A 19,189-nucleotide genomic window follows, 5' to 3' on the forward strand; every position below is an offset into this window, starting at 1 on the left:
AGGACTGGCAAAAAGTGCTCTTCCTTGACTAGTCGCGGTTTTGTTTCACCAGGGGTGATGGTCAGATTTGCGTTTATCGTCGAAGGAATGAGCCTGTACTCTGGAGGCCTGTACTCTGGAGCGGGATCGATATGGAGGTGGAGGGTCCGTCATGGTCTGGGGCGGTGTGTCACAGCATCATCGGACTGAGCTTGTTGTCATTGCAGGCAATCTCAACATTGTGCATTGCAGGGAAGACATCTTCCTCCATCATGTGGTACTCATCCTGCAGGCTCATCCTGACATGACCCTCCAGCATGCCAATGCCACAAGCCATACTGCTCGTTCTGTGCGTGATTTCCTGCAAGACAGGAATGTCAGTGTTCTGCCATGGCCAGCGAAGAGCCCGGATCTCAATCCCATTGAGCACGTCTGGGACCTGTTGCATCGGAGGGTGAGGGCTAGGAACATTCCCTTACCAGAAATATCCGGGAACTTGCAGGTGCCTTTGTGGAAGAGAGTGGTAACATCTCACAGCAAGAACTGGCCAATCTGGTGCAGTCCATGAGGAGGACTGTTACTTTTGATTTTGACCCCTTTGTTCAGGGACACAATATTCAATTTCTGTTAGTCACATGTCTGTGGAACTTGTTCAGTTTATGTCCCAGTTGTTGAATCTTGTTATGTTCATACAAATATTTACAAGAATATAATATGTTTCTAAACACTTCTATGTTAATGTTGATGCTACCATGATTACGGATACTTCTGAATTAATGGTGAATGATGATGAGTGAGAAAGTTACAGAGCATCAAAGATCATACCCTGAAGACCTGCTAACCTCTCACCATTATCAGGGGAGGTAAGCATGTCTTGGGGGTATGATCTTTGACCCTCTGTAGCTTTTACCGCTCATCATTATTCATGATTTATTCATGATTATCCATCATTTTTAGATAATAATGTCTGTCTTTCTCTAAACAATTGTATTAGTATAAAATGTATGCTCTATTTTTTGGAGCATACAATATAGCTCCGTGTTTATATTGACTTGCAAGACACAAAAACCCTATGAAGTAGACCCCATTTTGTTGGTGTTGATAACTCACCTGAGGACCACCATACATCTGAAACCTAAGTGGGTTCAACACCGGTCCAGACATCTGAGGGTGGAATAGGGGCGTCAAACCCCTATATATCACACTACACCAGGGTAGAGAGAGGGTTGGGTTGCATGAGGGCAGGCAGGAGAGAAAGAGAGAGAGACGGGGAATGAGAGAGAGAGATCTTACCAGCATCAGTATCATCATCCTGAGATAGGAAGAAAGGGGCGGAAGAGGAGTGCAGAAGAGGAGCCTGCAAATCTTCATAGATGATGACTGTCTTTGATATCTGTTTTCATTCCTTTCAGTGTTAGTGAAAGGGGATATGTTGAACGTTAGTGAGACAGAGAGAGCGAAAACTACATGCCACATTGGAAAGAATCAACCAAAAAACAGCAAATTAGAATGCTACCTTGCACTAGACAGAGAGTACACAGTGGCAGATTACCTGAGCACTGTGACTGACCCGAAAGTAAGAAAATCCTTGACTATGTACAGACTCAGTGAGCATAGACTTGTTATTGAGAGACCCAGGAAGCAGTTGTTGTTGGGGGTTAATTCCCTTGCTTAAGGGCAGAACGACACATTTTTCATCCTTGTCGGCTCAAGGAATCGAACAAGCAACCTTGCGGTTACTTGCCCAACACTCGTAACCACTAGGCTACCTGCCGCCCCAATGTTTACATATGTTTCCCATGCAGAAATATGGAATTTCCTATGTAGCGCACCACTTTTGACCGAGTCCAGGCTGTGGTCAAAAGTAGTGCACTATATAGGGAATAGGGTGCCATTTGGCACAATGTCAGATAACCACCAACCAGGGGAAAGAAGGGTTTATAATGGGGTATAACTGAACTGCTTCAACATCTGGGTCTCCTCTCACTTGTGTATAGTCATTGCTACCCTCCTATCCCTCCGTCCTCACGCTTCTCTCTACTCTCTAATGGGCTCGTACACAGGCTTACACATGCCATTTATTTCCTGTTGATTGTCTCACTCAGACATACAACTTGTTTATGGCTTTAATCAGTGTAAAAATAAAGTTGTGTAACGCAGTATGATAAAAACAGGACTAGAATACCTTAAGAAGAGACGGAGAATGACAACACAAAAAGCTTTTTTACTATCCCAGGACCCAGACTGTGGCTCGCTCACTGAGAAGTGGGGTATTGGGTATGGGGCAGCAGAGGGACAAATCCAAGAAAGGAGTCTGGGAGTCCTGTATAGGGGATTATCCCACCAACACCCAGCACCATAGAGTCCCCTGCCTGTGGTCACGTGGACTGGGGGTCAGTGGAGGGGGCTGGGGGAGCCACGATCCTGTTCGCTCACTGCACTAGGCTGACCAGCCAACCAGAAGAAGGGAAGAAGGAGAAATGAAGAAGAAGAAATGGCCTCTTGTTGTTTGTTCTCCTCATTCACCATCTGTCTGTTCAGTTCCTGACACCTGTACTGTCCCGTCAGAGCCTGACACCCCTGTCTTCAGGGACGGTGAGTGGAGGGGAGGGAGGAATGGGGCAGAGAGAGGCTCCAAAGACCTGCATGGTGGAGCTGTGGGGGTATGCGGGTGAAGTTGGGGCCACTTCTATCCAAGCAACACACTTTCTAGCTCTTTAGTCCTTTACCTGAGCCTACAGTACCCTGAGATCCAAGCCCCACATTTTTAATAATGGACTTAACAGAACAAGCTTGTGTCTGTTTAATATACAACTCAGGGCTTAATGTATATTTGTGATTATTGTGGGGGCGATGTTAAATTTAGTGTAAAATTTAAATCTCCCTACCATCATATCTAAGCCTATCTCTACTGTGGTAGGTCAAGCTGTGTTCTGGAAAACCTTGGTAGAGTATGGGTAGAGTAGACATTGTGGTGCTCATGTGAATTTCTTTTCGTTTTCGGCTTCAGACCAATGCTTCCTTATCACTTTAAACATAGCTTTTTGTTTTTAGTGGTAAAAAAAACAATACTTTGCTTGAATTATAGCAGGAAACAACAGCTATTAATGTGTTGCAAGCCAGATGTTCATATTAAACATGATGTTATCAAGAAGACATTCTCTCTTCTTCAGGGGTCAAGTCACTAGGAAGGCAGATAGACTGATGTTTAGGGTTTACTATGTGCTCTAGGGTTGGGCATACCTTCGTTGATCCAAGAGCCTTTGATTGTAAAAAATATATATATAATTTGTTGCCAATGTCATACAACTGTTGGAATCAGCTGAAACAGATAATAAAAGACTTCTTACTGCTTTGGATTGTGATCGGAAAAGGAAATGTCTTATGAACGAGTTGTCAGCCTCAGTGACTAGAGGGAGAACAACTTTTATTTGCTTTTGGCAAGACAATAAATAAACAGATGCCTTTTAAACCGGTTAGCTGCCCACTTCTTAATCGGCTTACCTTGGCACAGGGACGGGCAGCGCGACAGGCGACTAGTACCTCTGAAGGGTCATACCAATGGCCACTGGTCCGCCATACCTCCAATAGAACACAAGATGTTGGAGGACCACAGGAAACCTAAAAGAGAAACAGAACATATTTAATCAATGTATTACAGTAGCATATAAACAAATTATTGGAAAGACATTTTATAATCAGTTGAGCTAATGTCCTATTTGGTCTCTAGAACACCAACATGCTGCAAATACTGTGTATGCCATACCTAAAGGCCTGTGGTGTTAAAATGTTAATAGTGACAGAGAATTATTTGCAAGTGCTGTTTGTCAAGTCATTGAAAAAATGTTTGTATATGAGTTCAGCAATATAAACAGTGTAAAACATAGTCTATGGTGCATTCATTTAAAGCTCTGACTGCCAAGTGCCCACGTCTGTCAACAAGTGTGTGGAAACTGTATGACACTCCAGTAGAGCTGTTTTTAGTGTTTCACTACATTGAAGAGTGTAGAGTAGAACCGTCCTAACCAGCAAAATAGTCAAGTTATCTGTCCGAGTTTGTACTTATGTGGCAAATAACGATTAAAAAAATCATAATGAATAAACATATATTCAACCAATAAATCAACCAATAAATCACAATGAATCAAATCCGTGCATACAGGTCAGATTAGACAATGTCAACAACGAAACCCTCATATTGACACATTAAAAGGGGTAAAACCAGTATTGATAACCATGACAGCAAGCTAGTGCCTAGTGACAATGGGTCATCACTAGCTTCCACAGCCATAAACACTCCTTATTTCTACAATTTCTCTTCTTAAAATGTGATTTTAAATTATTTGAGAGTGTGGAGTGACCTCCCCTCTTAGCTTTAGACTGCTACTTGTTTGCACTTAGCCGAAGATAATCATCTAGGTTCCACAAACTCAAACAAGTCATTTGCTGCCAAGTCTACTGCCATTCAAACAAGCATGTGAATGTGGTGTAATGATGATGTCATAGTGGCTAAAAGACAGACTGCTGAGTGTGTCACATTTTTACTATGAAGGACATTAGGAAAGTATTACACTGAACAACTGAAAAACCTGTATCTATTTATTAAGTGTACATTTTCATATTGAGTGACGCCTTAAAACTATGTAGCCAATATACATGGTAGTTACAGTACATTCATGTATTATTTGTGGACTATATTCTGAGGGATACTGTTTTTATTCTCTGACAAAAAGTTAAATATCTAAATTTAGTTTGACTGTGTAAGAGAGGAGGCTGTGACCAGACACGCTACATGATATAATATGGTAAAATAATGTGTCCTTTTGTGTCTTTCTCTGTGCCCCAGACGGTGCCTGGCAACCAGCAACACTCTGCATTATCTCAGAGAAGTCTGCTTCATGTCAGGACACTGAATAGTTCTTAGGTTCTTTCTTATTCATTTCATATTTTATACACAGTGCTGGAATGTAATACAGAGTGTATGATCTGTAGAACTCCCTCTGTTGGCAACTCGGGCACTGCTACAGCCAGTGAGTATGTGTGTGTGTTGTGACAAAATCTACCTCCTCATTCCAAAATATCCTTTGTCAACAACATTTGTATTGCCTTTACACATGTTTTGCTTTAATCTTTCCTTTTCCCTCTCTGTGTCGCTAGGTTGACTCGGACTCCCTGCTGTCCACCATGGAGACCTCTGCCCTTACAGCCACTGAGAAGAAGGAGCACACAGGATCAGGTCTGGGTGGAGGCAGCTTCTCAGACCTGCCAAAGAAACCGTCTCCTACTACAGTTACCAGAGGTATGACTAGTCTAAGAGCTGCCACCTTCAACTACATCTCTCCAGTCCAAACCTCCCAATGTTTCCCTCTCTCCACTCTCTGTCTGTACCTTATAGCAATGCTCCCAGTCATAAAGTAGTGTCTTTAATACCCACATCAAATACATTATAGGAGTCCCCCTGTCACACGGTATCTCTCATACTGAAAATATTTTCAATATAAAATACTTCTTGACTTAATTGATCGTGCAGAATTAAAAAATTATTCAGATATTGACTTTAAGTCGTGTTTTTGTTTCGGTGGTCTGTGTTGGTGTATGCTTTCATATTGGCTTATTCCCCCGCTCAGTGGCACATGAAAGAGATAGATGGCGAGGGACTGCATGATTCAAAGATGTCAGAGACTGGGAGATGAAAAAACACTATAATGAGGTTGAAAGACCTTGTTCTTACCTCCTGAGTATAAATGTTATGAATTACTAAAGCTGTCTGTGGTAACAGTGGACGACAGTGCATCAGAGTCCTCTGACACCGGCGAGGACCGGGAAGTACCTTTGATATGCTAATGAGCTTTTATCTGATAGTGTGGCATTGGTTAGTTATGTTTATTGATAAGCTTGGTGGCCTGCCATAAGCAAAGCTATATGAGTATTAATTGTTTAGAGAAATACATGAAAAATAGGACGTTTCTCTCTGTCCTCACTGGCGCCTCTACAAAGAAATGGTCAAAGATTGTTTCCAAAAATATTAATTATATTTATTGTCTTGGAATCTACTGTGGCCTATATCGGACACTTGCAATTCTTCAAACCCACATAGACAAACAAAGTATGATGGTTGTAAATGATGTTGTAAGTAAAATTGCATAGCATATGACTGAAATGGAAAGTAACACGCAGGCAACTCTTATGTGATGATACCCTTAGTGGGTCAGTCCGGTCTGAGGAGAAAAAAGAGAGAGAGAGAGAAAGAAACTGAGAGGGAGAAAGAGTCAGAGAGAGAAAGAATGAGAGAGAGAGAGAGAGAGAGAGAGAGAGAGAGAGAGAGAGAACCCATGCCAAGAGGACCTACACCCAGACCACAGCATCACTCCAACCAGCTAAGACCACCCCAAGAAAACCCTGGCCACACCCTATATAGCCCCCCCCCCCCCCCCCCCATATCAGACCAATGCCCCTTCTGCCCACCCCAAGCCCCTTGCCCCTGAAGCAAGGACCTCAACATGATAGCAGGACATATGCCCAGGCCGTGAGCAGACCAACAGGCCCAGCCCCCACTATTACACCCGCTCAAGCCCTTCCTGCGACCTAAGAGGTATGTATCAGATGCTCAACATGCTCTGCTCACACCTACTGTGAAGGTCCGGACCTAAACCACACAAAAACAACACTAGACACGATGGAACACAAAGCTTTTACTATCTCATCCTGGAATATACAAGGTCTGAGGTCATCTGTCTTTGGCCTAAAGAGCAGGAACACAGACTTCATCAAAGAAATTGGAAATACAGACATTGTCATCCTACAAGAAAACAATTAGACAACAACAAATTCAATCCCTTCTAGACAATTTCCTGGACAAAAGGTGTCACTGTAATAGTGAAGGTGTAAACTTGGCAGTAGAAAACCTAAACAGTATATTTTACCTCTCAGCTTCCCTATAAAACCTAAACAGTATATTTTACCTCTCAGCTTCCCTATAAAACCTAAACAGTATATTTTACCTCTCAGCTTCCCTATAAAACCTAAACAGTATATTTTACCTCTCAGCTTCCCTATAAAACCTAAACAGTATATTTTACCTCTCAGCTTCCCTATAAAACCTAAACAGTATATTTTACCTCTCAGCTTCCCTTTAAAACCTAAACAGTATATTTTACCTCTCAGCTTCCCTTTAAAACCTAAACAGTTCAAGCAAACAACCTAAGACAATTAACAGCAATGACAAATGGTTTGATGAAGAATGCAAAAAGCTAAGAAGGAAATTGAGAAATGTATCCAACCAAAAACAGAGACCCAGAAAACCTGAGCCTACGCCTTCACTATGGTGAATCACTAAAACAATACAGAAATACATTACGGAAAAAGAAGGAGCAGCACATCAGAAATCAGCTCAATGTATTTGAAGAATCCATAGAATCTAAACAAACAACAAAGAGTTATCTATCCGTTATCTATTTTTGGCTCTATAACAAAGAACAAACAGCAAACACATACATGATCAAATATAAATTGTAGAATCAACTACTAAACTACTAAATACTATACATTCATGTACATACTACCTCAATTGGGCCGACCAACCAGTGCTTCCGCACATTGGCTAACCGGGCTATCTGCATTGTATCCCACCACCCACCAACCCCTCTTTTACGCTACTGCTACTCTCTGTTCATCATATATGCATAGTCACTTTAACCATATCTACATGTACATACTACATCAATCAGTCTGACTAATCATTGTCTGCATGTAGCCTCACTACTTTTATAGCCTCGCTACTGTATGTAGCCTGTCTTTTTACTGTTGTTTTATTTCTTCACTTACCTGTTGTTCACCTAACACCTTTTTTGCATTATTGGTTAGAGCCTGTAAGTAAGCATTTCACTGTAAGGTCTACTACACCTGTTGTATTCGGCGCACGTGACAAATCAACTTTGATTTGATTTGATTTAAAGACTACCAGAACGCACTGGATTCTCCAATTACAGTGAATGAACTACAGGACAAAATAGAAACCCTACAACCCAAAAAGGCCTGTGGTGTTGATGGTATCCTCACTGAAATGATCAAATATACAGACCACAAATAACAATGTGCTGTACTTAAACTCTTTAACATCATCCTCAGCTCTGGCATCTTCCCCAATATTTGGAACCAAGGACTGGTCACCCCAATCCACAAATGTGGAGACAAATTTGACCCCAATAACTACCGGGGGATATGCGTCAACAGCAGCCTTAGGAAAATCCTCTGCATTATCATTAACAGCTGACTCATACATTTCCTCAATGAAAACAATGTACTGAGCAATTGTCAAATGTACTTTTTACCAAATTACTGTAACGACAGTCCACGTATTTACCATGCACACCCTAATTTACAAACAAACAAAACAAAACAAAGGCAAAGTCTTCCATGCGTTGTTGATTTAAAAAAAAAAAGGCTTTTGTCTCAATTTGGCATGAGGGTCTGCTATACAAATTGATGGAAAGTGGTGTTGGGGGAAAAACATAAAACATTATAAAATCTATGTACACAAACAACAAGTGTGTGGTTAAAATTGGCAAAAAAACACACACATTTCTTTCCACGGCGCCGTGGGGTGAAACAGAGAGCTTAAGCTCCACCCTCTTCAACATACAGTGCCTTGCGAAAGTATTCGGCCCCCTTGAACTTTGCGACCTTTTGCCACATTTCAGGCTTCAAACATAAAGATATAAAACTGTATTTTTTTGTGAAGAATCAACAACAAGTGGGACACAATCATGAAGTGGAACGACATTTATTGGATATTTCAAACTTTTTTAACAAATCAAAAACTGAAAAATTGGGCGTGCAAAATTATTCAGCCCCTTTACTTTCAGTGCAGCAAACTCTCTCTAGAAGTTCAGTGAGAATCTCTGAATGATCCAATGTTGACCTAAATGACTAATGATGATAAATACAATCCACCTGTGTGTAATCAAGTCTCCGTATAAATGCACCTGCACTGTGATAGTCTCAGAGGTCCGTTAAAAGCGCAGAGGGCATCATGAAGAACAAGGAACACACCAGGCAGGTCCGAGATACTGTTGTGAAGAAGTTTAAAGCCGGATTTGGATACAAAAAGATTTCCCAAGCTTTAAACATCCCAAGGAGCACTGTGCAAGCGATAATATTGAAATGGAAGGAGTATCAGACCACTGCAAATCTACCAAGACCTGGCCGTCCCTCTAAAATTTCAGCTCATACAAGGAGAAGACTGATCAGAGATGCAGGCAAGAGGCCCATGATCACTCTGGATGAACTGCAGAGATCTACAGCTGAGGTGGGAGACTCTGTCCATAGGACAACAATCAGTCGTATATTGCACAAATCTGGCCTTTATGGAAGAGTGGCAAGAAGAAAGCCATTTCTTAAAGATATCCATAAAAAGTGTCGTTTAAAGTTTGCCACAAGCCACCTGGGAGACACACCAAACATGTGGAAGAAGGTGCTCTGGTCAGATGAAACCAAAATTTAACTTTTTGGCAACAATGCAAAACGTTATGTTTGGCGTAAAAGCAACACAGCTCATCACCCTGAACACACCATCCCCACTGTCAAACATGGTGGTGGCAGCATCTTGGTTTGGGCCTGCTTTTCTTCAGCAGGGACAGGGAAGATGGTTAAAATTGATGGGAAGATGGATGGAGCCAAATACAGGACCTTTCTGGAAGAAAACCTGATGGAGTCTGCAAAAGACCTGAGACTGGGACGGAGATTTGGCTTCCAACATGACAATGATCCAAAACATAAAGCAAAATCTACAATGGAATGGTTCAAAAATAAACATGTCCAGGTGTTAGAATGGCCAAGTCAAAGTCCAGACCTGAATCCAATCGAGAATCTGTGGAAAGAACTGAAAACTGCTGTTCACAAATGCTCTCCATCCAACCTCACTGAGCTCGAGCTGTTTTGCAAGGAGGAATGGGAAAAAATTTCAGTCTCTCGATGTGCAAAACTGATAGAGACATACCCCAAGCGACTTACAGCTGTAATCGCAGCAAAAGGTGGCGCTACAAAGTATTAACTTAAGGGGGCTGAATAATTTTGCACGCCCAATTTTTCAGTTTTTGATTTGTTAAAAAGGTTTGAAATATCCAATAAATGTCGTTCCACTTCATGATTGTGTCCCACTTGTTGTTGATTCTTCACAAAAAAATACAGTTTTATATCTTTATGTTTGAAGCCTGAAATGTGGCAAAAGGTCGCAAAGTTCAAGGGGGCCGAATACTTTCGCAAGGCACTGTATATACAGTGGGGAGAATAAGTATTTGATACACTGCCGATTTTGCAGGTTTTCCTACTTACAAAGCATGTAGAGGTCTGTAATTCTTATCATAGGTACACTTCAACTGTGAGAGACGGAATCTAAAAAAATCCAGAAAATCACATTGTATGATTTTTAAGTAATTAATTAGCATTTGTCCCATTAATTTTAATTACATTTTTAATTAATTTTTTAATTAATGACATTTTCGACTATGTATAGAGTGAGCATAGCCCTGCTATTGAGAAAGGCCATCGTAGGCAGACCTGGCTCTCAAGAGAAGACAGGCTATGTGCACACTGCCCACAAAATGAGGTGAAAACTGAACTGCTCTTCCTAACCTCCTGCCAAATGTATTTTAACCATATTAGAGACACATATTTCCCTCAGATTACACAGATCCACAAAGAATTCAAAAACAAATCCAATTTTGATAAACTCCCATATCTTTTGGGTGAAATTCCACAGCAGCAAGATGTGTGACCTGTTGCCAGAAGGAACTGATGAAGTGAAGAACAAACACTATTGTAAATACAACTTACATTTATGTTGATTTTTTCCCCCTTTTGTACTTTAACTAGTTGCACATCATTACAACACTGTATATAGACATAATATTACATTTGAAATGTCTTTATTCTTTTGGAACTTTTGGGAGTGTAATTTTTGCTGTACATTTTTTATTGTTTATTTCACTTTAGTTTATTATCTATTTCACTTGCTTTGGCAATGTAAACATGTGTTTCCCATGCCAATAAATCCCCTTAAATTTAAATAGAATTGAAAAGAGAGAGAGAGAGAGAGCGAGAGAGAGAGCAAGAGAGAGAGAGAGGCAGACCCTCTCATATATAAAAAATTAGACCTCCTGTTTTCATCAGTGATTATATGCGTGATGACAACTCCTCATAACGAGGTCTGAGGACCTTGTTCTTGGCTCCAGAGGTTCAACGTTATAAATAAGTTAGAACTGCATAGTGGAGCGGTTCTGCGGTCCTTCCTTCTGAGATGCACAAAGACATCTAGCAAGGGCCCACCACTGAAACCTTAATAGAACTTATCAGTGGGATATTTTTACTGTTTAATGAAGGGCTTGGTGGCCTGCCCTCAACCAACTATAATCACCATACATTCTCTATTCACTCATTGGCAACAGTGAAAGTAGAACATTTACAGCCATACTGACTTGGTTACATAGTTATAGCCCTAGTTTTTATCTTCTTATCGACACCTTTTCACTGATTCTGCAATTAACATGCAGATCATAACAGGAATATGAATATAGGGCATAGCGTGAATAAATCAATATGACAGTGTATTATTCTTAGTACATTTCTCAAAGTAGCCAAAACGAATGGCCTCATTCCCTCAACTCTATTGAAAACTACTGTAAAGTCAAAGGCTAACTAACTGAAGCATCGTCAGACCATTCTCAGTGAAAGTGCTAAGAAAAGCACTCAAATGTTTGTATAAGATATACTGGTAAAACATCCAAGTCATTTCAAATGAATAAAGTTCTACCGGCTATGTTTTTTCTCTTCGCCGGCCTGGTCTAGACTCATTGGCAGTTAGAACATCAGCGTCTTACGAACAAAACTCCATTTCAGTTGGGTTTCATGGAGACATGGAGACTTGACCAGTTACATTTGAGTACATGATTCTTAATCCATAATGGAAGTATGTCTGGCCTTTATAGCTCTTAGTGCAAGAGGCCGTGGCTAGACGGGGACGGGGCCGTGGCTAGACGGGGACGGGGCCGTGGCTAGACGGGGACGGGGCCGTGGCTAGACGGGGACGGGGCCGTAGCTAGACGGGGACGGGGCCGTGGCTAGACGGGGACGGGGCCGTGGCTAGACGGGCACGGGGCCATGGCTAGACGGGGCCGTGGCTAGAAGGGGACGGGGCCGTGGCTAGACGGGGACGGGGCCAGACGGGCACGAGGCGTGGCTAGAAAGGGGACGGGGCCGTGGCTAGACGGGGAAGGGGCCGTGGCTAGACGGGGAAGGATGATGTTGGCTTGGCATGACTCCACCTGTTCCTTGATATGCATCAGGCTGTTTCTCTAGCTGGGCCTTGTTAATGATTTTAAATGGGCACCCGCAGTCTCAGTGACAGCCCGCATCTGTCTGGCAGGGCAGACTCTTGCAGGCTGGTGTGTGTGTGTGTGTGTGTGTGTGTGTGTGTGTGTGTGTGTGTGTGTGTGTGTGTGTGTGTGTGTGTGTGTGTGTGTGTGTGTGTGTGTGTGTGTGTGTGTGTGTGTGTGTGCGTGTGTGTGTGTGTGTTCTTGTATAGGCTGTAACACACAGCAACACAAACCTCAGTCTGTAGGGTTTATTGGTCTGTCTCTCTGGTTGTAAATAGCCAGATCAGGTTCCCAGTATAGGACAGTAAACATCTCAGTATTTCAAAGCAGATCTCTTAAGCTGAATCGTAATGTTTGTGATCTTTCCCTTACAGAAAATCGCATGATTTCATGACGTTTCACATGTGAAAATGGGTGTTTTTGGAACACTTCACATGTGATCACATGTTTTCACAGGTGTAGTTTCATGCTATCACAGGTTGCTTTAAATGTTGTCACATGTTATCACATTAACTTCACATAAGATCACGTGATCACATAAAATTCATGGTCTAAAACTGTTTGTGAAACAGTTGTAGACAGCCTACACACCCTGTCTTTATCTAACACCTCAGATTGTAGTTTTGTTCAAATGTCGACATTCACAAATCTAAATCCAGTATACCGCTATTGAGCCTAAACTCTGTGTGACTGGTGACTACACTAGATGGATGGAGCAGGCGCGTGCAGTGTAATTAATTGTTTTAAGAGAGTGGCGAGTTGGTGATATGGACAGAGCAGCGTGTTAACCACAGCAGCCGTGGTCTCCGTAGCGAGGGTAAGTGAGGAATGGTCAAGGTAAGAGGGGTTCCGAGAGGTGATAGGGGATTAGAAGTGTGTGAAGTGTCTCTTTCCACCACGCCTCTCTCCTCGTCCCTGGGCTGCTCTGGGGAAGGTGCTTTGGAGTTCATGCTGCTGGCAGAGAAAAATGTGACCAGAAAAAGAACAAAAAGTTGTTCATAGGCAGGAACACGCCAAAGGGACATCCACTAATCTTCCTGAGAAAAGAGACAGGGATTTCTGCTCTTTCTTTCTTTCTCTCCCTCTAAATAAGGCCCTTGCACTGTTGTGGTTCTGTGGGCCCGTGAATGGGTGAGAATAGGGGATTTGTGACTCAGAGTGACTCCCTCATATGTTTAACTAACTCCATGGCCCTCCACCTGTGTTTTAAACTGATTAAAGAATAAATATCCTCATGAGTGGAATATTCTGTGTAGGCAGAAGTACTTTTTAAGATATCTAGAACATTGCTCTAACTCCACAACATGTGGATGAGTGCCTCAGTATTCATTCCCCATGTCTTAAAGAAGAGTAGACAAGGCAGTGCAAGAGATAAATAGTTCTGGTATCTGTGTTGCACAAGACACCACCACGCCTGGACCTACTACTTAGAAAGCAGCATGACACACACAGCTGAGAAGCCCTGAATATATTGATTTATTTCCTATCCCCAGTAGATTGTCATGTTGGGAAAGAAATTACCAGCTGTATCCAGTGCCATGTACAGTATTTCACAATCACAACATCGTATCAGTAATGCCTTAACTGACCATATACATGAGAAGACCTCATGTCTTGCAGGAAGGTGAAGCTATTGACTGGCTCGGCCCAATTCTGCTTTCCTCTCGGGGCGATCCGATCCTCCACACCCTAGCAGGAACTGACTGTTGTTTTTTATAACTGAATAAGACAGAGACAGATATCATTATAGAGCTTATAGACTTATACATACACTTGACTCTACATCTAGATCAGATATTCATAAGCGTATATTAAGTCATTCCATTACACTATTACACCCCAGCTGCCACAATAATCTGGTTTGTTGGAACTCTGGTCTGGTGTTTGTGTTATAGCCACAATGGACTCCCGTTAGATCTGACCCCGAATCTGATCCATGGGCATCTCTCTCTCTCTCTCTCTCTCTCTCTCTCTCTCTCTCTCTCTCTCTCTCTCTCTCTCTCTCAATATATGGATCCTTTAGGGCCCTCAAACTCAGCTTGAAGCCAGTTCCACTTCCACTGGTCTGTTCCTATAGCTGGGGTAGACAGGCTACAGCCTATTCCTATAGTCTAGGCTGAGGCCAGGGGAGTCCATCCGGCCCATGTGTCTCCCCCTTCCCTCAGGGCCTGCACACACAGCTGGTGAAAACAGTGTCAGCCAGACAGTCAGCCAGCCATTCAGCCAGAAAATCTGTCTGTCCAGAATAGAATAGGACAATATTGTATCTACAATATTGTATTCACATACTCACATTTTTTCTAGAGAATGTTGTAGGGAAAAGTAATTCCATGAATGCCTCAATTGACAAAGTCACAGTTCCTTACTGCTCTTAGCTACTTTGACACTCTACCTGAAAAGAAGCACTGTTGGCCCATAGCCTTCCCCATCCCTGGTATTAGAGGCCTTTGTGACTGCTGTTGCAGCTCTGTTAGGCTCACAGGATATTGATTTGTAGCGACACTAGAATTCCTCCTTAGGCTGAGGGAGTTGGTTTGCTAGTAATTACAGATCTAAGGTTACACTGCTGAAACAGGCTGGTAATACCACAGCATTAGCCATTAGCAATTAGCCTCATTATGGAGGGCTTATAATAGAGACAGAGAGTCACATACCACATGTTCAATCACCCGCACCTGTAAGTTAGTCAGACATTTAATCTAAGTAAACCTAGTCAAATAAACATTTATAAGAAATCATTTTTCGTTTGGTTAAAAAACAAACAAAAAAGGGTTTAAAGTTTTTCTTATTTTATGTTCGTTTTTGGTCAGCTTCGTCCAAAATAAGAGTCAGGTCAGCAGCTAAGCTTAAAAAGGAGGAAGAGTAGGAGGATAAATTCCATAAACATTTAGTGACATTCAACTTTTCCAGTATTTGTGTGGTCAGTGCAGCAGGGAAAATCCTGTCTGAAACAAGACAGTAGGTATGTTCCAAATGCACTGTTTTCCCTATATAGTGCACTACTTTTCACTAGGGCCAACAGGGAATAGGATGCAATTTGGGATGTACCCAGTGCAGCCCACAACCCTGACACCAGTGCTGGCTACTGGCCTCTCTCTCAGGATAAAATGCAGGCAGGCAGACGGCAGGGCTACAGTAAACTGTGAGACCAGCAAAATAAGCAGACAGGTTAGCCTGAGTAAATGCAGCAGACCCAGGGATAACAAACAGAGGCATCCCAGACCACAACTCTGTCCTGGCCGGCGGGTTGTGGGCTGGGAACAACCAATCCAAAACCAGTCCAACCAAGCCTTTATGTTTTCTGGACTGTAACATTGAAGTCCCTTGCATGTTTCTTTTTCCATAAATAGTTATGTTCTGTACCGGTCCCATGCCATAGCTAGACAGGCATGTCATTTTGGTGTTTCACTTTAGGCCATGGTTAAATACAGGCTCTTCAGAATGGTGGAGTGTATTTTCCTCACTGAGGAAGTACTTTCTAGCACTACTTAAAGATGCAGTCCGGTATCTTCAGAACATTTTACACAAATTGCACAATAACAACATCTGCAGGATGTAACATATCATATTAAATGGATAACGTAGTACACAATTGGATGAAGTGGTACACCAAAAAAGGGGACTCGTTTTGAGCACCACTTTCAAAACTACTGACTGAAATTATACAAAAGTTCTGGATCATCACTTTAAAGGATTTCAGTAGATAGGCCTACAGTACACCCTGTGATTACAGTACAGGCTCTGAGACTGATGTTACTTCAATGTATGGTTGTCATGGTCCCCAGAAACATGTAAACAGGCCCGCTACCAGCCTCATGGAAAACTAGTTTGTGATGTCATACGCCAGACAGCTCTGGGAGAAGAAGAGGGGAAAATAAATAGTAATTTTCATAACAACTGGGTAGAAATGGAGTGAGTGATGAGTAAGTGAAATCCCTTCATGTGAGCTCTTTGGTTAGAAAGTATGTAGATTTTCCTTTAGAGAGGATTCCTTCTTTTTGAAAGTGTAGGATTTAAATTAATCATTTTCTTGTTTATAACTCATAGTCATGAGAAAGACATGGTGGCTGTGACCTCAAATCATAGTCATGCTCCATGTCCTCTTTGTGCTTTTCTGAAAGTTTGGCCGTCCCCACCCCCACTATGAGGCTGAGGTCAGTTCCGCTGAATAAGGGGATAGTTAGCAGCCAAACTTAACCATAACCAGTTTTAACCCTCAGCCAAACTTAACCATAACCAGTTTTAACCCTCAGCCAAACTTAACCCTAACACAGTTTAACCTCAGCCAAACTTAACCCTAACCCAGTTTAACCTCAGCCAAACTTAACCCTAACACAGTTTAACCTCAGCCAAACTTAACCCTAACCCAGTTTAACCTCAGCCAAACTTAACCCTAACCCAGTTTAACCTCAGCCAAACTTTGTTATTTATTTTTTATTTATTTAACCTTTATTTAACCAGGTAGGCAAGTTGAGAACAAGTTCTCATTTACAATTGCGACCTGGCCAAGATAAAGCAAAGCAGTTCGACACATACAACGACACAGAGTTACACATGGAGTAAAACAAACATACAGTCAATAATACAGTATAAACAAATCTATATACGATGTGAGCAAATGAGGTGAGAATGGAGGTAAAGGCAAAAAAGGCCATGGTGGCAAAGTAAATACAATATAGCAAGTAAAACACTGGAATGGTAGTTTTGCAATGGAAGAATGTGCAAAGTAGAAATAAAAATAATGGGGTGCAAAGGAGCAAAATAAATAAATTAATTAAATACAGTAGGGAAAGAGGTAGTTGTTTGGGCTAAATTATAGGTGGGCTATGTACAGGTGCAGTAATCTGTGAGCTGCTCTGACAGTTGGTGCTTAAAGCTAGTGAGGGAGATAAGTGTTTCCAGTTTCAGAGATTTTTGTAGTTCGTTCCAGTCATTGGCAGCATTGGCAAACTTAACCCTAACCCAGTTTAACCTCAGCCGAACTTAACCCTAACCCAGTTTAACCTCAGCCAAACTTAACCCTAACCCAGATTAACCTCAGCCAAACTTAACCCTAACCCAGATTAACCTCATCCAAATTTAACCCTAACACAGTTTAACCTCAGCCAAACGTAACCCTAACCCAGATTAACCTCAGCCAAACTTAACCCTAACCCAGTTTAACCTCAGTCAAACGTAACCCTAACCCAGTTTAACCTCAGCCAAACTTAACCCTAATCCAAATGTCCAGTTCCTTCCTGCGTGTTGTGACTCATGTAAAACATCTGTAATAAAAGTATACACTCAGTATACAAAACATTAAGAACACTTGCTCTGACCAGGTGAATCCAGGTGAAAGCTATGCTCCCTTATTGATGTCACTTGTTAAATCCACTTCAATCAGTGTAGATGAAAGGGAGGAGACAGATTAAATATTTTTAAGCCTTGAGACATGGATTGTGAAGGTCTGCCATTCAGAGGATGAATGGGCAAGACAAAATATTGAAGTGCTTTTGAACAGGGTATGGTAGTAGGTGTCAAGGTCACCAGTTTGTGTCAAGAACTGCAACTCCGCTGGGTTTTTCACACAACAGTTTCCCGTTTGCATCAAGAATAGTCCACCACCCAAAGGACATCCAGCCAACTTGACACAACGGTGGGAAGCATTGGAGTCAACATGGGCCAGCATCCCTGTGGAATGCTTTCGACACCTTGTAGAGTCCATGACCCAACGAATTGAGGCTGAGCTAAGGGCAAAATGGGGGGAGGGGTGCAACTGAAGATTAGGAAGATATTCCTAATGTTTGGTATACTCAGTGTAGTCTAGGATTTTAGGTAGATTCCCTCAATAGGAAGTATGCGTGTGCATTCTTAGCCCAGGCTTCAGAGGATCATCAGGGTCATCCCACTGCTGCCGCAGATACAGACTTGTCTCTCTCTGTCTTTCACCCCAAGATGCCCCTCACCTTCACCTCTCCCACACACACATACACACCTCCACCTGGTCCCTCTGCTTGATCATAAGACACGGAACAGTTCCTTACCTCCGTATCAATGATAGTGAGGATGGCCATCAAACTGCCATGGTAAACATGTTGCATTTCATTTCATTATATCCTAAATACAGACGCAAAACACATGTTGAATCCTAAACAATGAGGGCCTACTGACTCAATCTATAACAGAGTAGAATCCCTTTACAGTAGTAGAAATGTAAAGTACATTTGCAGGAATGTATGTGTGTGTATTGTATATACATTATATGTCCTATAGATGTGGACATTCTCCAAGTGTAAATTCTCCATGTGTACATTCTCCAAGTGTACATTCTCCAAGTGTACATTCTCCAAGTGTTAGCTTTGACTCTGAGAGGGTTGGTGTATTTAAGAGTCAAAGAGCTCAGTAAGTCCTTCTTATTCAACACAGTTGTAGTGGACTAAGAAGGTTCCTACTCGCTCTGAAATTCCCATGGCTGTACTCGCCACACAGTGTACTTAACAGAAGAGTTTACAATTCAAGTGTCCGCTTCTTTAAACATTCCCTGAATAACAATAATTTAGCTGGTGAGTTTTTACAGTTTAATTTCTTCATTGTGAGGGGATAAACCTTTAATTGTGACTGAGGAAGTTGCTTAATCCAGACAGAAGGAAGCTGAGCTCAGAGGCTGAGAGGTGTCAGGGATTTTACTTCCTGAGGCCACAGTTTAGTTTACCCTTTTCTCTCTCTCTCTCTCTCTCTCTCTCTCTCTCTCTCTCTCTCTCTCTCTCTCTCTCTCTCTCTCTCTCTCTCTCTCTCTCTCTCCTTCTCTCTCTCTCTCTCTCTCTCCCTCTCTCTCTCTCTCTCTCTCTCTCTCTCATCGC

At 42.0% G+C, this 19,189-nt stretch overlaps 1 protein-coding gene across 1 annotated transcript in view; it reads left to right on the plus strand.

The window, feature by feature from the left end:
• Positions 1-19,189, plus strand: part of LOC139380830 (zinc finger protein GLI2-like) — a 105,719-nt gene that overhangs the window by 13,660 nt on the left and 72,870 nt on the right. Inside the window, exon 3 of the mRNA XM_071123920.1 lies at positions 5,137-5,278. Coding sequence (XP_070980021.1) covers positions 5,164-5,278 — 115 coding nt within the window. The 5' untranslated portion in view covers positions 5,137-5,163. The remainder of the gene's footprint in view (positions 1-5,136; positions 5,279-19,189) is intronic.

This window comes from Oncorhynchus clarkii, chromosome 22, assembly GCF_045791955.1.
Source record: "Oncorhynchus clarkii lewisi isolate Uvic-CL-2024 chromosome 22, UVic_Ocla_1.0, whole genome shotgun sequence".
Lineage (NCBI taxonomy): Eukaryota > Metazoa > Chordata > Actinopteri > Salmoniformes > Salmonidae > Oncorhynchus > Oncorhynchus clarkii.